Here is a 22,460-nt window from a genome sequence, read left to right as displayed (position 1 = left end):
TGGAATTCAACTTGAACTTCAGCTTGAAGACCTCAGGGCTCAATGAGGCTTGTTGAATACTGTAATTATAAACTAGGTGCTACTGGCTTAACATTCTCAGGAAGACAGAGCTTATTGCAAATCATAAAGATTTTTCTTTACTCTCAAAGGCTTCATAACAGGCTTTATTAATATACTCAATATTTGGCAAAAAAAAAAAACCAACAAAAAACGTCTCACGTGACTTTAACATTGCAGCATGTATATTCACATTTGCAGGCAACATCCAGAACTGCCATGAAACTTATGAATGCATGCTCTCAATGGAGCACCTTACCTCATGCACACAGTTGAAGAGCTCCCAATCATAAATTGTCATCTGGTAGGCCAAATCTTTGGAGCTCATCAGTTCAAAAGTTCCCATTGTTCCAACAGTTGGGCCCTCCTGTTCTGGCAAGGGAGTCTATGAATAATAATATGAACATATATCAGTATCTCAAAACAGACAAGCTGAATGCTGTTAGGACTTGGAGGGGAGAGGATTTTGAAGATGCTTTAAGGAATACCTTGAAGCTTTGATTTTACCCAGAGGAGAAAAAAGCCTTTGCTCTTAATGCTCACTTGCCTCCATGTATTTTTATAGTAACCATTATCACTCTAATCAATTCCACTGACTGAAAAACATGGACCATGGCAAATACGATTCAGTGACAACTGACCTATGGAGGTTCTCTTCTGCAAGGGTTTGGGAGCTCCCTGGAACCAATTCCTTTTCCCTGGCAAACATGTAAGAAGTTCTGTTTCCCATTGAGGCTGTTCCAGAGCAGGTACTGGCATCATGGTTTGGGTATTTAGCTACTTATTACGGCAGGGGCTGGTGACACTGGTAAAGTTGCTGCATCTACATCTCTCATAATAGACTGCCTGGGACTGCTAGGTGAAAGAAGGGTCTGTGATTACATGGGGTTATCGGTGATGTTCATTTCCTCCACTTTCTGAGAGATGTAGAGCTAGGAATGATAGTCACATAGTCATGGTGTTTGGAGCTAGGCATCAGAAAACTAAATTCTGCTACTTTCTGGAAGACCCTTGGTCAAAATTTTCCATCCAATTTACGTACTTCATTTTCACTTTATGAGAAATGAATTAGGGTGCTTTTCCTTAATAAGATGAATGATTTGTATATACTAGAAACTTTACTTATATTCATACCCATTGATCTGCAATAATAGTTTAAAGTTATAAAAGTCACATGAATTAAAAGATAGTTTCCCCAGCATGATATAAAACATATTTGGATATCCAATATTTAGGTTGGAAGTACTAATATTGTTCACACTCATCATCATTCATCATTGTCATCATCACCCATAACCTTGATATTCTCTAATGCCTGCTGCTTTCTGGGCATTTGAAAGTTTGCAGTTTAACAGAGGAATCAGCTCTGACTTGTGAATATAGCACTGCATGTCAATAAAGAATCAGCTGTTGGCATTTATTTGCATGTATGTATAAAGGGACAGACAGAAGCATCAATAAACACCAGACTCCCAGATATGTGAAAAACAGGTGAGGAAACATGAATGGGCTTTTGAGAGGTAGTGGGCATTTGGAATGAATATGTAGCCTTAAGAGGTTCTTGGAAAAAAAAGCTGGGCTTTAAAAGATGAAACAGATGAAACTGGGCAGGTTTGGAAGGGCAAAGTTTCCTCTGAGTATCCAGAACGGTGGGTCATAGGTTGGAGGATGGCAGCCAAGGCATGAAGGTGCAGATGTGTTATCAGACTTGCTTGACAGGAACAGAGAGTTCAGGGGAACAGAGTGGACCATGTTAGAAAGTCTTGGAGTGCCCAATGGGAATTAGGGTTTTGTAATAGACCAGGTTAGTGCCTGTTTCAGAAAGCAGCAGACCCTGAATGTAAACCGCACTCTAATTACATAGACTTGGATGATCCCCTAATCTGTTGACTATCTTTAGCTCTTATGAGTTGGGGACCCACTACCTAGTACCTAGATACCACTCTAATGGCAGAAAGTGAAGAGGAACTAAAGAGCCTCTTGATGAGGATCAAAGAGGAGAGTGAAAAAGCTGGCTTAAAACTCAACATTCAAAAAACTAGATCATGGCATCCGGTCCCATCACTGCATGGCAAACAGATGGGGAAAGAGTAGAAACAGTGACAGATTTTATTTTCTTGGGCTCCAAAATCACTGTGGATGGTCAGTGACTGCAGTCATAAAACTAAAAGACGCTTACGATTTGGAAGAAAAGCTATGACAAACCTAGACAAAAGCAGAGACATCACTTTTCTAACAAAGGTCCATTTAATTAAGGCTATGGCTTTCCAGTAGTCATGTATGGATGTGACAGCTGGACCAGAAAGAAGGCTGAGCGCCAAAGAGTTGGTGCTGGAGCCTTTAAACTGTGGTGCTGGAGAAGACTCCTGAGAGCCCCCTGGGTAGCAAGGAAATCAACCCTGAATATCCATTGTAAGGATTAATGCTGAAGCTAAAGCGTCAATACTTTGGCCACCTAATGCTAAGAGCTAACTCACTGGAAAAGACCCTGATCTGGGAAAGATTGAGGGCAGGAGGAGAAAGGGGACCATGGAAGATGAGATGGTTGAATGTATCACCGACTAAATGGACATGAGTTTGAGTAAACTCCAGATGATAGTGAAGGATAGGGAGGCCTGGCGTGCTGAGGTCCATGGGGTCGTTAAGAGTCAGACATGACCTAGTGACTTAACAGCAACAACCACCTGGTACCTAGGCTTGTTAAGAGAACAGGATGGGAATAATTTAAGTGTGAGCAAGTGCCCCGCACAGAGGGGGCCCCCACCTTCCCAGCTGTGCTGCACCGATGCAGAGGTCCAGGAAGAGTGAGGAGTACAGCACCTGTATGGACGGGCCAAACACTGTTGTTGCCGATTCACTCTAGGCCAGGAAGAGCAGGGCACAGAGACCATGGAAGAAAAATCATTATTCCAAAGTTTTAAAACTTGGGGAACTGACTTGAAGCTAACGGGCAAGTAGTTTATGGAAACAAGCAGTATGGTTTCAAGCATGGTAGCTCTCAGGTAGGAATGTCAGGAAGCTCTTAAATGCTCAGCAGGTGGACTCTGTCTAAGGCTCCGGCTGACTGGCCACATCCTACCTTCCCTCTTGCCTGTTTGCTCTGCTGTGGACCTGCCCTCCATTCCTTGGGTTTGTTCTTTCCTCAGTCTGAGTCCTCATCTCTTTCCCTTGAGGTCTTATGGCTTTCACAGAGGGGATAAATTAGCCCAACGACAGGAAAGATGGCTGAGTGCCAAAGAATTGATGCCTTCAAACTGTGGTACTGGAGAAGACTCCTGAGAGTCCCTTGGACTGCAAGGAGATCAAACCAGTCCATCCTAAAGGAAATCAACCCCGAATATTCATTGGAAGGACTGATGCTGAAGCTCCAATACTTTGGCCACCTGATGCGAAGAACTGACTTATTGGAAAAGACCCTAATGCTGGGAAAGATTGAAGGCAGGAGGAGAAGGGGGCAACAGAGAATGAGATGGTTGGATGGCATCACCAACTCAATGGACATGAATTTGAGCAAACTCTGGGAGATGGTGAAGGATAGGGAAGCCTGGAGTACTGCAGTCCATGGGGTTGCAAAGATTCGGACACAACTGAGTGACTGAACAACAACAGGGAAGATGCCATAGAATACTTTTCGACATGGATACTAGTATATCATCCTGAATCCCTTTTGACAGAAACAGAAACCCCTGTTGAATCTCTACTTTTTATGAGTGAACAGGGCTCACCAAGCAAAGGGCAGGCCGACTGCTTCCCTCCATGAACGACCAGGGAGGCAATCTGAGTGGTACAGAAGGCTCCTCCATCTGAAGGGGGAATTACATGCTGGTCCCTTAGGAAGCAGATTCCCGGACCATTTTCTCCTAGATATCCCTGTGGAAATTTCCTACAGATGAAGCACAGAAGAACCTATGTAGGGTCTGCATTACATAGACAGATCTGAGAAGTGCTCACACCAAGGCAAAGAACTCCTGTAGACTTGACTTGGCTCTTTTTGAGAGCTGATTTATCTGTTAAGCTTGGATGGGGTGATTAGGAGAATAGCACTCTCATGCTCCCATTGTCCTGACGAGGAAACGAAGACATTAAAAGGATGTGCTGATTGTCAGTGACAAAGAGATGGCTAAAGCAAGCTGTCACCCCAGTGTCCTCTTTCCTCGGGCTTACACACTCTGTACCCAGCTCTGCAATGGCATTTGTCACACTGGATGCCATCACACTGGTGTCCCACACTATACTATGAGCTCCCTGAGGTGCAAGGACCATGATGGATCGATTTTCAAGACCATGCTAGAGCCAGAATCATCCACAACACCTGGAATGATATAGGTTAGGCCCCAAAGAAAAACCTAAGAAGCTAGTGAATGGATAAAAGTAGAAGCAAATTACAGTACAATGGGGTTTTATTGCAAGTTGCTCTGTACTAACATTTATGCTTAAAATGTCAAGAAAGTAAAGCTCTAGAATCTGAGCCCTTAAGTGACTAGGACAAACTGCTGACACTACTAATTCTAGACAGCACTTCAGCACCACGATTTGTTCTGTTCCAGGCTGTTTGTGTTAGTTTCATCTCCCAATTTGACCATGATTATTGTAAGGACAGAGGCTCTGGGACACTGTTCCAGTGTCACGCAGATGCCGGCACTTCATATAAGTATGTGTTGATGGATCAAAGGTCTGGCCAACATTCTGTACTGCAGAGTCATTCTGTGTTGGACTCTTCCTGGATGGACTGTCCTCAAATCTTTAGAAAGTCGGAAAAAGAGCTTCATGCCTACAGTTTTGTGACCACCCCTTAGAAATGATGGCATAACTGGCAGGCCAGTGAATGGCAGAGCACCAGGGAAGAAGTTAAGCATGTTCATGTCCAGATACTTGCCACAAAGTAAGCTCCTTGCAATTACGCATGGCTTAAAATGGAAGACTAGGAAGGACTGAGAACTTGTAAGGCAGGAGGATTGTGTGCAAATAAACAGAGGCTTAAAAAGTTAGTATCTTCCCCACAGAGAGCTGGAGATGGTCCACATTCTGCATCTATACACCATGTCATCAGACACTGAGGCCAAGAACCAGCTGGCAAGAGAGGCCCAAGCCCCGAGTGGCAAATGCATCACAGAGCAGCTTCAGCAGGTCTGCAACTAAACTGGCTTTTGCTGGGTTTTGCTGCCAGGAGAGGGTAGTCTGACTCATTCATGCCATTTCTCTCCCCAATCTCTCAAAACTGGGAAGTATTTATTTTCAGAAAGCAGTGGATGTAGATAAGGAAAAAGCCATGAAAAGGACAGTGAACAGATTCATATCATACAGTGCTGGTGGGTGAGGGAGGTCAAGAGAACTCATGCCCCTTTTGCAAAGTTCCTCTCCAGGTGAATTCAAGAAATCACAAAATCTGCTTAACCTGTGCGGCTGCACAAACTAGCTCTCCCCGGGTCAGAAGGTCAGAATCACAATGAGGCTAAGCAAGCTCTAGAAAGTCCAAGAAGGGGAATCTTGATTTACCTACAACATCTGATCTGATTAAACTGAACGTATTCCTGCTTCACTCATGTAGTTAAATTCTCCCCACTAAAATGCAATCCAGCTTCCTTGGTGGCTCAGAATCCATCTGCCGGTGCAGGAGTTGCAGGTTCAATCCCTGGGTTGGGAAGACCAATCCCAGAGAAGGAAATGGCAACCCACTCCAATATCCTTGCCTGGGAAATCCCATGGACAGAGGGTCGGCAGGTCCATAGGGTCAAAAGAGAGTCAGACATGACTTGGCAACTAAACAACAACAACAAAATTCAACACACTGTAGTGCTTGTGTTGCACTTTTCTTAGTAAAGAAGCCCTGTGTGTCTAACAGATGGGAAAAAACTAGTCCTCTGAACTGGCCCCACAGGCTCTCGAAGATACTCTAATAGCAATTCATTTCCATGCCTAACTATTGAAGGAGAAACAGAAATGAACCCCACCAGAGCATAAAGGAGAGAGGGCCAGTCACTTGTTAACACGGTTGATTATGCCTTTACTCAGAGAGCTGTGTGGGGCTGTGAACAGTGTTTTGGAGACTTAGGGAAGACAGCTGGCCTCTGATATTTCCCGCAGAAGATGGAGAGAGCCCTTTCAGGGAACAGCATTTTCCCTGGACCATAGAGTGGCTCTGTCATAATGCATTTCTACATCCCCCTAAGGAGCAGGATAAATCGCAATGTCTGGCCTTAAAAAAATTATTTCTATCCTGGTCTCAAAGTGTTCATGTTTTTTAATATCAGTATTTAAATCGGGGACATTTCAAGGAGGTGAATTACTATAAAGAGTTCTGAAAGCTGAATTATGCCCCAATCATAGTGCAACTTGGTGAATTTCCACAAAGGAAAATCTAAAGCTCAGAGCGTCTCAAATGAACACCTGAGGCTTACCTAATAGACCGGAGAAAAGAAAAAGACAAGTAGCATTCAAGATTTTTTTAGCAACTGAGTTCAATGTGACTGCAAAATTAAGCTCCAGACAAGTTTTTCTGATTGCAGACGCTGCTCCAAGGCGGCCATCCACACCTACCAGTGAATCGAATTGCTCTCGCGGGCAAGCAAACAGACGTCCATTAATGGTGAGCGTTGTAAATACTGAAACATCATTAGGTTTGAGCACCACCTTTTCTGTGAACATAAAAAGCATGAGATTGCCTATTAAATGCATCTGAGATTTGCTGTACTGCCCTAATCACACCAACAAATTGCCAGCTTGGTGAATTACTGGAACATGCAGAGTGACTGCACAAAATACTGTACTGAAGGGATCCACTGAATAAAAAAGACACAGCAATCACGCAGGCACACAACACTCAGGATGCCATCAGAAATGACCCCAAAACAGGGATGGAAATACCTGAGGGTCAATTTACCCAGTTCTGCACACAAAAACCGCACCTGCCATTTAAAAAACAAGTTATGCTTCTAGATGGTAATTAATGCCCAGCCTTTTGGAGATGACAGTATCACTTTTAGAAAACTTAGGGGTTTTCTGAGTCCCACATGACTTTTGATGTAAAATTTATCACTATTTTTTCACTCATTCCCTAATTTGGAGGGCAACTGCATTATTAGATGAAGTCTCTTATATTTAAAATAGTTCATACAAAAGATATTTGTTTAGCATTTACTATATGCTGGACACTGCTCTGGACATTGAGGATACAGAAGGGAATGATACAAAAAAAAAAAAAATAGTCCCCAAAGAGCTTACATCATAGCGAGGGATGCAGACACTGACGATGCATCAGAGAGTAAGCAGTGAGGAGGAGACGACAATAGAGCAGGGAGGGAGGCTGGGAAGGATGGATAAGGGGGAATCAGAAAGGAAGGAGGGGGGCCTCCATGTGACAAGGACAGGAAAGCCTGAAGGCAGTGAAGGAGGCACCTGGGAGAACTATGGCGAGAGTGTGCCAGAGGGCTCATGGTGGACAGACAGACGTCCTGGGTCATGTGCACCAGGAACAGAAATGGAGGGGGATATTTTGGGAAGCCAAGATATATTTAAAAATTCTGCCTCAGTGGAATAATTTGTCTTTAAATGCGGCAGAAATGGCCTCCCTCGGATCCTGAAGGATCCTCCAGTGAGTATCAAATCATTGCTGGATAAGCGAGCCTCATGGCTCCCTCCCGCAGCCTCTCGCTGCAACCCGTGCAGACCCTCCCAAAGCTCTGGTCACCTGTACGGTGACTATTTATTGTCTCCCTCCTCGCCAGCCTCTGAGCCACTTGGAGGCACAGGCTCTGCATACACCTCCCCTCCTGTCACAGCCACACTGAGTGGCCAATAAATACATGAAGGATGAAAGTAGGCAGTAGTCAAGTAATCCTGTGGGGGAAAATACTCCTCACTTTGTCAATGAGCTGAGTTCCTGCCCTTTCTACTGGGAAAGGAGGGAGACATCATCAGTCAAAAAGAACCAGCCTGTGACCACCTCTAACTTCAGACTCATGAAAACCTATAGCCTTTAGCCAGAAAAGCCAGGTGTCCTCTTAGGGCCCACATGTCTCAGAGCTCCAAGGCTTTAAACTTCTTTTTTTTTTTGGTCTTAATTGAAGTATATTTGATTTACAGTGTTGTGTTATTTTGGGGCTTCCTTGGTAGCTCAGATAGTAAAGAATCTGCCTGCAATGCAGGAGACCAGGGTTCGATCCCTGGGTCGGGAAGATCCCCTGGAGAAGGGAATGGCAACTCACTCCAGTACTTTTACCTGGGAAATCCCATGGACAGAGGAGCCTGGTGGGCTACAGCCCATGAGGTTTCAAAGAGTCAGATACAAATGAACAACTAAGCACATTGTGTTATTTCAGGTATATAGCAAAGTAATTCAGTTATACATATGTATGTATTTATACATACACACACGTATATTTTTTCAATTCTTTCCTATTATAGGTTATTATAGCATTAAGCTTTTCTGTTTAGGGTTTACAGGAAAACTCCAGGCTGACATCCACACCAGAGACCTCATTCCAGCTGCCTCTTCATCTCTTTCTGCTTCAGAGTGGGCACCTACTGGATAGGGGATATTAAGACACTAGCCCAGCCCACTTCTAACCACCTTCATTTCTGTTATTTGTGGGTGCACACACAGCACCCACTTGTCCCTTTGGATCAGCTTGAAAGAGCCCCACTAACTTCCTGCCAGGGTTCTGTTTGATGGCATATTCCCCTCTACAGAAGACTCCTACCTCCTCCGGAACTCATCTTGACGATGATCAGGCCTTCCCCGGAGCCCAGTTTGTCGGCAACTGCACTGAGGACTTCCTTCACCGAGGCGGCCACTGGTACCCGGATGGTTGTGTAGGTGTGGTCCATGCAATAGACTTTAAATAGAACTGTTGGGAAGTCAGCAACAATAAGATAAATTGGTCTCAGAGTTCTTAAACAAAACCATAAGCTGTGCAAAATGTTTGGATGCATCCTCCAAAATTTGCATTGCTTTGCCATTCTTATGACTTGTATTTATTTGTGCTCATGGCTGCCTGCACTTGTCCTCTTCTAAAACTTACCTTAGCATTGGTCTAAGAACAGTCCATGATTGCCAATCCCAGTTACAAAAATCACAACAGATAGTTGTGAAAAACCCACACACAGGTCATGGGAAAAGAATGAGAGGTATGTTTAGGTAAGTTTTCAGGGTCTGCCCTTGTCTATGTTTCTTTTTCACAACACAGGAGTGTTGTGTGGTAGGCAGATCACTAGATTCCCACTGCCTGGTTCAGTGGTGGGGAGTCGGCATTAACACTCTTGCAAACAGGAGTGCTTCTGCCTGGGGTCATGAACATTTGCTAAGATTCCTGCTCACTTGTCCACTGGTGTGTGTACTCTGAGGCCTGGCCACATGGCTTGGGTGGTGTTCAGTTCAGTAGATCTGCATGTGGTATCCACACATTCAGCTCTGAACACACAAGTCCTGGAAGTAATTCTACCTCCTGTAATTCTTGAGTTTGGGGCACCCCTAAATTACAACATTCGTCTGTGGCTGAAGATGGAGATTTCATCATGATCATTTTATTTTGGCTGTGACTCTTCAAAGAAAAACCAAGAAAACAATAACAGCCGCATCTGGGCCTCCCCGATGGGTGCTAATGAGGTAGTGCTCAGGGCCTGGGGCACTCTTCCTGGGCGGGAGCCCTGCTCGGCAGTTGAGCAGGTGACCCTGGTGCTCCACCTCTGAGAGGCATCTGCAAAACACCAACCACCTTCCAGCCACCTTGACAACTGGCCCCTGAGATAATCTTTCTCTCCTTCAAGGAAAGGTGGCAGTGGGGTAGAGGCAGAATCAGAGAAATGTGAACAAGCACCTTGGCTCCAGGTCCCACGTTCAAGGACAAAAATAACTGGAATGCCAAAGGGCACCTCCACGCAAACCATCTGGAGTGCACAGAGAGCCAAGAAAAGCTATTCTGTGGGCCCAAGGGGTGATGCCCAGAGGGAAGATTTCATTCCGACTTTAAATATTCTACACACGATTGAAAAGAAATCTCACCTTCATCAGAGCCACGGATAGGCTGGCGCTTCTGGGCTCTCTCATCGCCTGTGTTGAACTGTTGCAAAAGAACTTTGTGCTGTAAAAATAATAACAATAGTAGCTGCCATAAGGGGAGGATGACAGATGAATATCTGCAGCTCAGAGGACACATGCCTGAGAAGCAGAGTCAGGAAATAAAACATATTTTGTATTTACAAGACATCACTGTCACATATTGCGATGTTATATTTCTGGAGAACTGTCAGTCTAGAGGGCACAATTAGAGAATCCTGATCTATTGCCACTGACCTTCTTTTGTGGAGCCTTTGCATCTTCTGAACTACGAGAAACAGAGAAAGCACATTATTTAACACTGTTGGTACTATTAAATTGCTTCACTTGTATATAACTTTAATCTTGTGTTAGAAATGAAATCGCAGCATCCCTTCAGGAGGCAATATGAGCCTTCTTATTTTAATACCAAGAGGCCAATGCACAGAGGGAACAGCTAAGAGATCAGCTCTTGTCCCAGGCAGATCCCTGGTCTAACTGAGGCTAAAAGCCAGGATTGCTCACTCTCAAAGTCTATCTAGTAGCCAGTATTTAATCAGTGGCTCAAAGGACAGCATGTGCAAACCCGTGTTTCCACTTAGAGGACACAAGTATTCACCATTAACAGCTTTGGCAGCAGAAAGTGAATTTCCCACATAAATAATTCTCTTCAAACTTTCCTTAAATGCCACTAACCACTGTGGTGTTGGGTTCCTTGCCTTGAACCAAAGGGACCCAGGTTTACTGAGTCAGAAGTCCAAGTAGGATCTCTGGCTCCCCAGACTTTCTCTGAGCAGCTGCCCAGTGCAGAAGGCAGCTGAGCAGACTCTCCGCCCTTTTGTTCATCTGGCCTGACTGCACCCCCTCACCTGAGGCCCACACCACTCAAATCAGCTTTCGCCCTTTGTGAGGACAAAGGACTTTTTGGATGATGATGTGATTGAGAGGCAGCAGGCACTTACTTGGTGAAAGCTCACCCCAAAGCCAAGCCCTTCCTTACATTTGCTTGACAATCTTCTCCAGCTCAGGCAGTTGCTCCTTGAGGGCGGCAAGCATCCGGGCATCATCTGATACAGATACATAAAACTCCTGTAATTGGCAAAGGTCACAGGCTTTTAACAAGAACTGCAAAAGATACGTAATTCTGCAAAGAGCAACAAAGACATGTCCCCATGTCATCTGCCTCACTAGCATCTCCAGACCATGGTTTCATGGACTAGGGACAAATAAGAAAATGTTACAGCATGTCTAAATTCAACATGGCAAGTGAGAAAAAAATTTTGGAAACTGATGGTAGTGATGCTTGTGTTCCATTGTGAGTATAATTAATGCTACTGAATTGTACACTTAAAGAATGATTAAAATAGCAAGTTTTATGATTGCTATGTTCTACCACAATAAACAAATTTAAAAAATTTAAATCGCAAATGAAGTGTTTATATGATATTTATACAGAAGGGAAAGCAACGCAGTGTTCTGGAATGGGGTATTTTACAGTCTTTCCTTTAAGAGCGCTGCTTTCACCTCCATATTTTTTTCAGGGGAATTTTAATATTTATTTTGAATATTATTTTAGTATTTGTTGTTTGTTTGATATTTACTACTAGTCTTGTAACTGTTGGTGGTAAAAGTACAGCCATGGTATTCAGCACTGCACTGAAGTTTTGCGGAGTTTATGTCACTAACTCAGGACTCTTCACTGATGTCCTGGGATGGTTCCACCCACAGAGCAGCACTAGCCGTGCCCGGCTTTGTACACGGGCAGTGGGCTCCCCAGCAGAAGCCGAAAGCCATGGCAGCAGCAGCATCACCATCATTCTGACTCATCTGCAAAATGGTCCTTTACTCGAAGCAATGGGTAGAAGCCACAACCCAGTGACCCAAGTGACTATTATTCCTCTACATCTTTCAAATCTTTCATTCCATAGTCTTGAGGGACTCTCATCATCCACCTTTCCTCCCAGCCTCACTTCTCTGCCTGCCAAATGATATGACTAAAAAGGAGTGAGTGGGGATGTTTCTTTTGGATAACTCATTCTTAAACAAACAGACTGATAAAGTTTGAAACAGAAGTCATGTTGCCTTTCGCCTGCACAGAAATAAGGTCCTCATCTCAGTTTCGGAGGACAGAGTGAGTCATTAAGGATTAAATGCTCAGGTCACTGTTGTAATGTGGGGCTGGAGCCATGGGAAGGAAAAGGAAGTTCAGCTTCAATCAGTGTTTACAAAGTAAATCATGGCCCTTCAGAACCACTTCATGGGCCTAAGAATTCTTTAATAAAGTTATCTGTTCCACTGTATTCAAAAACATCACCACTTGATCTAGGAATCCCACTTCTAGGAATAGAACCAAAAATAGACCTATTTGTACAAAAGTGTTCATTACGCTGCTCTTTGAGGAAGGTAAAAATGGAAATGATATCTTCAACAATGTGGGAAGAAATAAATATATCTGTGGCATAGCTACTCAAAGGTCATTAGAAAATTTTATTAGAAAGACTCTACTGGCATAGAAAAATCCTTACATAAAGTGGAAAAGGCATCCTGTGAAATGATGGGTACTATGTTGATTATGGACTTCCCTGGTGGCTCAGATGGTAAAGCATCTGCCTACAATGAGGGAGACCTGGGTTCAGTCCCTGGGTTGGGAATATCTCCTGGAGAAGGAAATGGCAACCCACTCCAGTATCCTTGCCTGGAAAATCCCATAGACAGAAGAGCCTGGTAGGTTTCAGTCCATGCGGTCGCAAAGAGTCGGACATGACTGAGCGACTTCACTCACTATGTTGATTATAACTACAGAAAATATAACAAAGAAAGCAACTAAATGAAAATGCACCAGAATGCTATTACCAGTTATTGAATTAGATTGGCAGGATAATGGATGATGCTTTTCTTTACTTTTCTGGTAGTACCTTTCTGATGAATGAACATGTTAACAAAGTCTAGAATTTGCACTTACACTCCCTCCAGAAAAGCTGCCATGCTTGTGGGTGGTCCCTTTATTGTAGGACAAAGACACACTCTTGGAAGGGATGATCTCCACATACCTCCAGGAAAGCCATCGCCACGTCATCCTCTTGTAGGACGTCTCCATACATGGCAGCCCACTGCAAAACCAGGCGGATGACTCGCCTCTTATTGTTGAGGGCATAATCCATTTTCTCTTGTTCTGTACCTTGTGAAGGCTGCGCATGGTAAGTGCCAAGGAGTCAAGGAAGAATATTTAGCCATTTCACTGTGCTATGAGCAAAGGTAGAATGACAGATCCCAGCTCCAGGAAGGCCTTTTGGACTGATAGAATTTCTTCCTTAGGCCCTCAAGAAAACCCCCACCTGCATAAAAGTTCTGGACCAAATGCATACAAACCCAGCAGACTTTGCCTTGATAGTAGCCCAAAGAATTAGACTTGCATGGCTCTACCTGGACTTGTGTGTTGATAAGGATTCTTGTTGCGCCTGGCTTTGGCTCTCATCATATTCCGTGCCTGCCCTTTGCACTGCTTTCACCTCTATGGGTGGTAATGCTTCCTGCTGTCGGGCCTAACCAACTCTCTTTGGCTCCCACGATTCTGGACACATCTCTATAATCCCTCATTATATGCACTTCAGTTAAGCCCTTACAAGTGGGTGTCTGGTTCTTCTGGAACTGTGACTGATATAAAACGTACATGGGAAGGAAGTGAAGCTGAAGATGGATAAACTCACTGAGGGTAGAGATGAGGAAACCTTCCTGCTGTCTCCGTCTTCCGGTGAGGGACTCAGACACACTTTTCATGCATCCTTTCTTCTCTTGTTCAGAACTATAATTTAATTCACATTGGCTTTTTGTGCATTAATGGCTAGTCATCCTAACTATAAACTCTTTGAGGCTAGGCTAATACATTATTCTTCTTATATTCTGAACCATGCCTAGCACACTGATTTTTTATCCATTAATACAACATAGGAATTTTATCCATTAATACAACAGATACTTGATAGAGTGTCTACTCCATGTGTCTGGTGAAGGTCCCTGCTCTCAGTTTACATTCTTCTGTGGATTACAGTAGGGAGAACAGAATATGTGATCAGGAAAGATTTTAGATTAGACATACTATTCCCTTTTCAGTGATTTATAGTAGTTCATATTATAGACAACTCATTCATAAAACAATTTCCTCTTTATAACTGACACTTGCGCACACAGTACCTCAGTTAAGCCCTACTTTATAGTCTTGTGATGAAAGACATTGTTCTTTTTCTACAAGTTAGCAAACGGACAGTAAAGGAGTGTAAATGACCAAGATTACATTGTGAGTTTTAAATCCAAGACTCCTAATTCCAACTAGTTTAGTCCCCATTACACAATATCCTCATGCCTCATACCTGGCTACAAGACCGAGCATGTCCTAGCTTACGACCATGACTTAAAAGACACCGTAGAAAATTGTCCCATGGCAGTGCTATACTTGGGAGCTAAACCAGTCAAGGGCCTTTTCTAAAGGGACTATAAATAATGATCAAGGTAAATGACAGAATCTTAAAGCAAAGGTTTACTGCATGTAAATGGGTTGCAAAATGGCTTTCATAAATTGAGCACGGGATTCATAAAAAAAGAAAATTGCTCAACCTGTATTGCTACAATTCTCTTTGAACTTACAATAAAACAGGGAAGAAAGATCACTTTATGTGAAAATTATTTCTTTTCTGATTAACCCTTTGATCTCTTGCTTGTAGGCACACATAACTCAGTTTTTCTTTCCGAAGAATTGTAATGCTGGCCATTACATTTTAAGACTTTATAGAGTACCTGCAGTATAACCAGGCACGTGGTGGGTACCAAATGGGTAATTCTTGGCTGATTGAAAACCATGTATTCGTTCATCTACAAGTCAGTAAGAGAGAGAGAGACTCTTTTCTACCTGTATGAGGCTGAAATGTTTGAAATATCAATATGACAGCAAGATGATGTAATTCTAACTTTCCAGGTTACCTTGACTTGGACTCAAGGAAGCAACACAAACACTTGTTTATTGGATCCAGAAACATCAGCTGCACACCTCTGGCTAACCTAGAGGGATTTAGTGTAGAATGACTAAATTGTCATTGTCTCTGTGAGTCAGGTAAAGATTCTTCTTGTCTTCTCTCCTGCTGCGGAAATCTGTCTTTTGTCTACAGTAAAAGATAGAAGACACAGCTAGAAGGATTAACATGTTTAATACTTCAAATGTGTGTAGAGCATTATACTTTATAAGAAATATGTTTAATGTGCTTACATGATCATGTAATGCTTTCCACTAACCTGAAAGCTAAGTATTTACAGATGAGGAGACTGAGGGTCAGAGAGGACTTCTGCTCAAGATTGTTCAGTGAGTAAACGGCAGGGCTTACAAATCCAGACAGGGCTCTTTCCATTATCGCCACCCCCATGGCCCAAACAGTGGCTATAGTGACTACACACTGGTGCTCGGGTTCATGAAATTATTATGAGTAATTGCATCTGGGAAGCAAAAATCCTAATAGGAGAGATTTCTCCTTCTCTCTCTCTTTTCCTTCTCTCTTCCTTCCTTAATTTTTTGAAGTTCCTAGCATTCTAGAGATGACTCAGCCGGTCCAATCCTGAAACCAAGGGCTGACTGCCTGCCACTCTTCACGTATACTCCATAGCCTCCTGGAGCTAGAATTGACTGAATCCAGTGGGATCAGGAAGAGGCTTCCCTTTTTTCTTGTGAAAGTTACATATGTTTGCCTCTGGAAATAAACAAAAGGAAGCACTTATTTGTTTCACAAAGTCTTACCTTTCCTCTTTCAGGTATTTATTTACTAAGATGGAATGGGAGTTAATAGCACTTTTATACCTGAATCCAGGTATGTGCTCAAGGATTTGGCCCCTCCACAGACAAAATATCATTCTATTCTTCAACAGTCTGCTGAACCAGATTCTCAGGGCACACAGACAGGACTTGACATGTAATGGATCAGATGGATACAGGTGAGGCACTGGGGCTTCTGTTTATCCCCATAACAATCTATCCAGGTGTCTAGAACATTTATGTGATTTTTAGATTTTATTTAACTCCTACAAAAAACAAGTGGAGAGAGAAAAACTATATTCTCTTCAGATAGTAATCAAAGAATAAAGAACATCTCACCAGGCCCCTTGTCTCAATATGATGTCAAAAATGCACCCTAACAAGAGTAACATTTCAAATATAGAATGTTCATAAATTCACATACATCAGAAAGGCTGCACAAACCATTACTTTTTGTGGCTAAAGCTGGAGTAATAATGTGTTAACCATTTGATGGAGAAAGTCCAATGTGGAATAAAAATCTGAGTCTTCTCCAGCACAAATAACAGTTTAAAAGGATTATTAATGCATACCACACACATTTTTAACATATGAAGGACACTATTGAAAATACATACTTAGCTAATGTCTATTTCAAGAGTAGATTAGTAAAGAATATAAAATACATGATAATCTAATGATTTATTATCAAGAAATACATGTATAGAATAAGAATAAGGTCATGACTCATAATATCATGACAGCTGGGTTCTGGTAAGAAGCAATATGGCTACTCGAATTCATGGGGAAAAGAGTCACAGAAAGATAATATGGTTCTGGTATCTGATTCTTGTACCTCATAAAGTGCTAGATTAAAGTCTGTAAGAGATTCTGGAATTATTCCCTGAATTGTTACTTTCAACACAATTAAGAAAAGGCCAGAATAGTCAAAGTGGCCAAATGCATCACTCATATACTAAGGTGATTTCAGATGATTCACAGAATCATAGAATCTGAGTTGTAAAAGTCCTTTGATTGTTGTCTCCTTCAACTCCACCATTTTAGAGGCAAAGAAACATGTAGAGTGAGGTGAAGTGATTTTTCTGAAACTTATCAATGGAATTCTTAGAACTAGAACTCAGTTCTCTTACCTCCCTTCCCAGTATGCTGTTGACTTCTCTCTGTTATTGTGTGTATAATATTATTATTTCTTTATCCAAACATACATTATGCAGCAGAATTAGGTGACTTAGCATTTTGTTAGACAATGGAAAAATCCATCTGAGATACAGAACCTATCCCCCAAAGCCCTCAAAGAAGACAAAGCACATATAGAAGGTCAAGATTTAATGGTTGCAAGCCTTCCCGATCTGAGAGCCAGGAAGGCAGGATCCGTAGGGTCTGAACTAGACCCCCTCTGCCATAGTTTTAACCACTTCTCTTGTCCAATGCCTGTTGCTTTAGAAAGCAGTGTTAAAATTACTGATGATTCAGATCCTAACTTGAGGTTTCTCATTATGGTAATGAGACCTTTCACATCCAAGAGCATTAAATCAGAATCCTTCAGCAACATGGATGGACCTACAGATTATTATATTAAGTGAAGTAAGTCAGACAGAGAAAGACAAATGTATCACTTACATATGGAATCTAAAAAAAAAAATATACAAATGATTTACATATAAAATTGAAATAGACTCACAGACATAGCAAACAATCTTATGGTTACCAAAGGGGATAGAGGAATGGGAAGAGCTAAATTAGGAGTTTGGGATTAATATGTGTGTGTGTGTGTGTGTATAGTGTGTGTTTTGGTTGCTAAGTCGTGTCCAACTCTTTGTGACCCCATGGACTGTAGTTCACCAGGCTCCTCTGTCCATGGAATTCTCCAGGCAAGAATACTGGAGTGGGTTGCCATTCCTTCTCCAGGGGACCTTCCTGACCCAGGGATCAAACCTGGGTCTCCCACAATGCAGACAGATTCTTTACCATCTGAGCCACCAGGGAAGCCCAACATATATATATATATATATATATATATATATGTATATATATATATATATAAAATAAGTCCTGCTTTTTTAGCACAGGGAAGTATATTCAACATCTATTAATAACCTATAATGGAAAAGTATCTGAGAAAGAATATATATATATATATAAACATGCTGTGCTTAGTCACTTCAGTTGTGTCTGACTCTTTGGAATCCTATGGACTGTAGCCCATCAGGCTCCTCTGCCCATGGAGTTCTGCCATGCCACATTGAAGCCGTATTCTTTACCGTCTGAGCCACCAGGGAAGCCCAAGAATAATTGAGTGGGTAGCCTATCCCTTCTCCAGGGGATCTTCCTGACCCAGGAATTGAGCAGCAGTCTCTTGCACTGCAGGCAGATTCATTACCAGCTGAACTACCAGGGAAGCCTATATATATATATAGGAATCACTTTGCTCTACACTTGAAACTAAAACAATATTTAAATTAACTATACTTCAAAAAGAAAAAAATGAAAACAAATACAAAAAACGGAATCCTTAAGGGCAGGAACCATGTCTTAAACTCATTGTGAATCTGCATTTCCTAATAAAGGACTGGGCACATGAAACACAAAAAGCGTGGAATGTTTACCTTAAACTATTCAATGACACTGTTTGGAGTGCTACATATAATAGTATTTTCTTTATATTTCTCCCCCCTCCCCACCCCAATCCACAGCTCTTTAAAGTGAAAGTTGCTCAGTTGTGTCTGATTCTTTGTGACTCCATGGACTATACAGTCCATGGAATTCTCCAGGCCAGAATACTGGAGTGGGTAGCCTTTGCCTTCTCTGGGGGATCTTCCCAACCCAGGGACTGAACCCAGGTCTCCCACATTGCAGGTGGATTCTTTACCAGTTGAGCTACAAGGGCTAGGTAGTCTATACCCTTCTCCAGCGGATCTTCCAGACCCAGGAATTGAACCAAGGTCTCTTGCATTGGAGGAAGATTCTTTACCAACTGAGCAATGAGGGAAGCCCAAGTGAAAATCACTCAGTCGTGTCTGACTCTTTGCGGCCCCATGGACTATACAGTTCATGGAATTCTCCAGGCCAGAATACTGGAGTGGGTAGCCTTTTGCTCCTCCAGGGGATCTTCCCAACCCAGGAATTGAACCCAGGTATCCTGCACAGGAGGCAGATTCTTTACCAGCTGAGCCACAAGGGAAGCTCTTTAAAACTATCTAAATTACCTTTAATTCCATTTTGTTGAGATATTAAATATAAATCATAGATATATTCTAAATAACTTCATATTCAATGTCACCAGGTTAAGTCTACAACAAATACCAACTTCTGGTATATTTTTTAAATAGAATATTTCAGTTATTGGGTACTTAGTCCATAGGACCACAGGCTTTTAGAATGACTGAATCTTCATTGAATCAGACCAACTCCTTTGACATCACAAAATCAAATGAATGAGGACAATCTGGATCTGTTTTCAACGAGGTATTTGGACTGGGACTCAGAAGAGGTTAAGGCCACAGAGCCTTTCTACCCCGCCAACAGCAGGTTTAATATTCCATTGAGTCATTTTCCTCATGCCGGCTCTGCTGTTCAAACACTATAATTATTTCATATATTTTTACCTAGTTATTATCTTACTCACCACAGGCACCTGTAATTTTTCTGTATTTTTTTTTTTTACTGCTCATTTACTTATTCTTAATTCAGCTAATAATGGTTCCACGTATTAAAATTATCATGGGGAAAGTAAGTGAAAACCTCCTAGGATGTAGAGGCAGCAGATTCATTACAGCCTACAACAGGGAATAAAATATTATGTATACTTTTTGCAGTAAGTACATGCTAATTATGCAGCTATTTATAAAACACTTATCAACATTCAAACTGATACTCTTCAATGTTGTTGTTTTTTAAAACCCTGCTTTGCATGCAAGATCTCTGCTTGAAGCTGAAAACAAACTTTGGGGGTCATCTGCCCACTGACTCAACAAAGCTTTTCTATATTCTTTACCTTATGCTATATTCGTCTCATGGTGTACAATCATTTGTTTATAGAGGGGCAATATTTATAAGGGACGTTAAGGTTTATAATGTACTTTCACACACACAGCCTTATTTGATCTTCACAACAACCTGGTGAGGAGGGTAGGGCAGGTATAATTACCCCTATTATACAGGCAGGGTTCAGAGAGGTTAAAGATAATTGCGAGCTTATAGGATGTAAGTTTTAAACACGGGTCTCCTGACTTCAGAGCTCTTGTTCTTCCCACTGTATTATGGGCCTCTTTACTACCCAGCTTGTCTTTTGAAGCACCTCCTCTCCCCCATCCTGGGCACTAAGTCTATTCCTTCCTTGATGCAACATGTGCTTGGGAACTCAAGTTCTGGAATTTGACTACCTGGGTTCATCTTGCGGCTTCCCCACTTTTCCGTGAGACCAGTCTCCATCAGTAAATTTCCTAGGATAGCTGTTGAGGAGGAGATGAGGCAATACTGGTGAACCATGTAGAACATATCTCAGACATACTAGGTGCTCAGTTAAAGGTTAGCGATCATCAATATTATTACTGCCCTACGTCTGGAAATAATTCAGAATCTTTAAATGGATGGTTTTGGAATTCTTCACAAGACCTGGCATTCCTGGGTTGATCTCTGTGATGAACACAGCTGCTCCTCTGTTTGTGTGTACCTATTAACTTGGAGCTCACAGAAGCTCTTCTTACTTATTTTCTTACTCAGAATTTTTTTTCTCACTGATTTTCAGAATTCTCTGTTTTTAGAAGTCTTTAGCTCTTGGCTATTTTTAGTTTTAGTCAGGGGCTTGTACTCATAGCAGAGCAGTTAGGACTTGGTCTAACGCAGCACATTGCTTAGGTTCAAATATTGTCCCAACCCTTGTTTTTGTTGTTGTTCAGTCACCCAGTCGTATCCTACTCTTTGCAACCCCATGGACTGCAGCATGCCAGGCCTCCCTGTCCCTCACCATCTCCTGGAGTTTGTTCATGTTCATTGCATCGGTGATGCCATCCAGCCCTCTCATCCTCTGACACCCTCTTCTCCTTCTGCCCTCGATCTTTCCCAGCATCAGGGACTTTTCCACTGAGTCATTTGTTCACAGCAGATGACCAAAATACTGGAGTTTCAACTTCAGCATCAGTCCTTACAGTGAGTATTCAGGGTTGATTTCCCTTAAGATTGACTGGTTTGATCTCCTTGCTGTCTTAAGGGACTTTCAGGAGTCTTCTCTAGCACCACAGTCCAAAGGCATAAATTCTTTAGTGTTCTGCCTTCTTTAAGGTCCCGCTCTCATAATCATATATGACCACTGGGAAGACCATAGCCTTGACTATATGGACCTTTGTCGGCAGAGTAATGTCTCTGCCTTTCAACACACTGTCTAGATTTGTCATTGCTTCTCTGCCAAGAAGCAACTGTCTTCCGATTTCATGGTTGCAGTCACCATTCGCAGTGATTTTGGAGCCTGAGAAGAGGATATCTATCACTGCTTCCACCTTACCCCTTCTATCTGCCATGCAGTAATAGGGCTGGATGCTATGATCTTAGTTTTTTTTTTTTTTTTTTAATATTTAGTCTTAAGTCAGCTCTTTCACTCTCTTCCTTCACCCTCATCAAGAGGTTCTTTAGTTCCTCCTCACTTTCTGTCATGAGAGTGGTGTCATCCACATATCTGAGGTTGTTGATGTTTCTCCTGCCTACCTTGATTCTGGCTTATACCTCGTCCAGCCCAGCGTTTCTCATGATGTGCTCAGCATACACATTAAAGCAACAGGGTGACAGCAGAAAGCCCTGTGTACTTCTTTCCTGACCATGAACCAATCAGTTGTTCCGTACAGGGTTCTAACTGTTGCTTCTTGACCCACACACAGGTTTCTCAGGAGACAGGTAAGATGGTCTGGTGTTCCCATCTCTCTGAGAGTTTTGCAGTTTGTCATGATCTACAACACTTACTAGTAGGTAACTTGGAGCACATTATTTATCTGCTCAGTCTCACTTCCTTAATGCAAAAGGAGTACACATCTCCCAGTGTTAATATGAGGCTGAGAAAGATACATATAAAATATTTTGTAGAACATCTGATAATATAGTCATTTTCTTTGAAAGAGGATAGTATGTTCATAGCATCATCAAACTAAGGCTTCTTATTTGAAATAAACTCTCAAATTGCCCATCTGCAGGAGTAAATTGCTCTCATAGTGACACATAGATCAAAACTTTTTTCAGAAACCAAGTAAGGGACTATTGGCTTCAACAGAATTTAAGCTGACAATCTTCCTTAGAAATGCAAAGAATATTCCTAAAAACATGGCTTTAAGAATCTGATGCCCTTTTGTAAATCTTGATTTACGAATTTTGGTTAGTGTTCCTCTTAGAGAATCCAAGTAGGCTTATAAAGAGAACATCCCCAGATCATATTCACAAAGAAATAAGAGATGGATACCCTGCCTTTTCAATAAAGAAACCTATTATATTTACCCTGTATAAGGCAGTTTTAGCTAAGAGTTAGTGTTCAGTAAGTATTTGTGGAATTATCTGAACAAAATGATGGAGTTTTATTTGCATATATTGATTTCA

General features: G+C 42.1%; 1 protein-coding gene across 7 annotated transcripts in view; it reads right to left on the bottom strand.

Moving 5' to 3' along the window:
- Positions 1 to 22,460, bottom strand: part of RAPGEF4 (Rap guanine nucleotide exchange factor 4) — a 315,877-nt gene that overhangs the window by 25,136 nt on the left and 268,281 nt on the right. For 6 of the 7 annotated variants that reach the window (XM_043487630.1, XM_043487631.1, XM_043487633.1 and 3 more), the window contains 7 exons: positions 13,141 to 13,291; positions 11,091 to 11,179; positions 10,349 to 10,379; positions 10,058 to 10,136; positions 8,757 to 8,903; positions 6,595 to 6,692; positions 317 to 442 (listed from right to left, as the gene is read on the bottom strand). In XM_043487630.1, the coding sequence (XP_043343565.1) occupies positions 317 to 442; positions 6,595 to 6,692; positions 8,757 to 8,903; positions 10,058 to 10,136; positions 10,349 to 10,379; positions 11,091 to 11,179; positions 13,141 to 13,291 (721 nt within the window). Of the gene's footprint in view, positions 1 to 316; positions 443 to 6,594; positions 6,693 to 8,756; positions 8,904 to 10,057; positions 10,137 to 10,348; positions 10,380 to 11,090; positions 11,180 to 13,140; positions 13,292 to 22,460 lie in introns of those variants that run through there. The other variant, XM_043487637.1, reaches the window with a different exon arrangement.

This window comes from Cervus canadensis, chromosome 15, assembly GCF_019320065.1.
Source record: "Cervus canadensis isolate Bull #8, Minnesota chromosome 15, ASM1932006v1, whole genome shotgun sequence".
NCBI lineage: Eukaryota > Metazoa > Chordata > Mammalia > Artiodactyla > Cervidae > Cervus > Cervus canadensis.
This window is presented reverse-complemented; position numbering and strand designations above follow the sequence as displayed.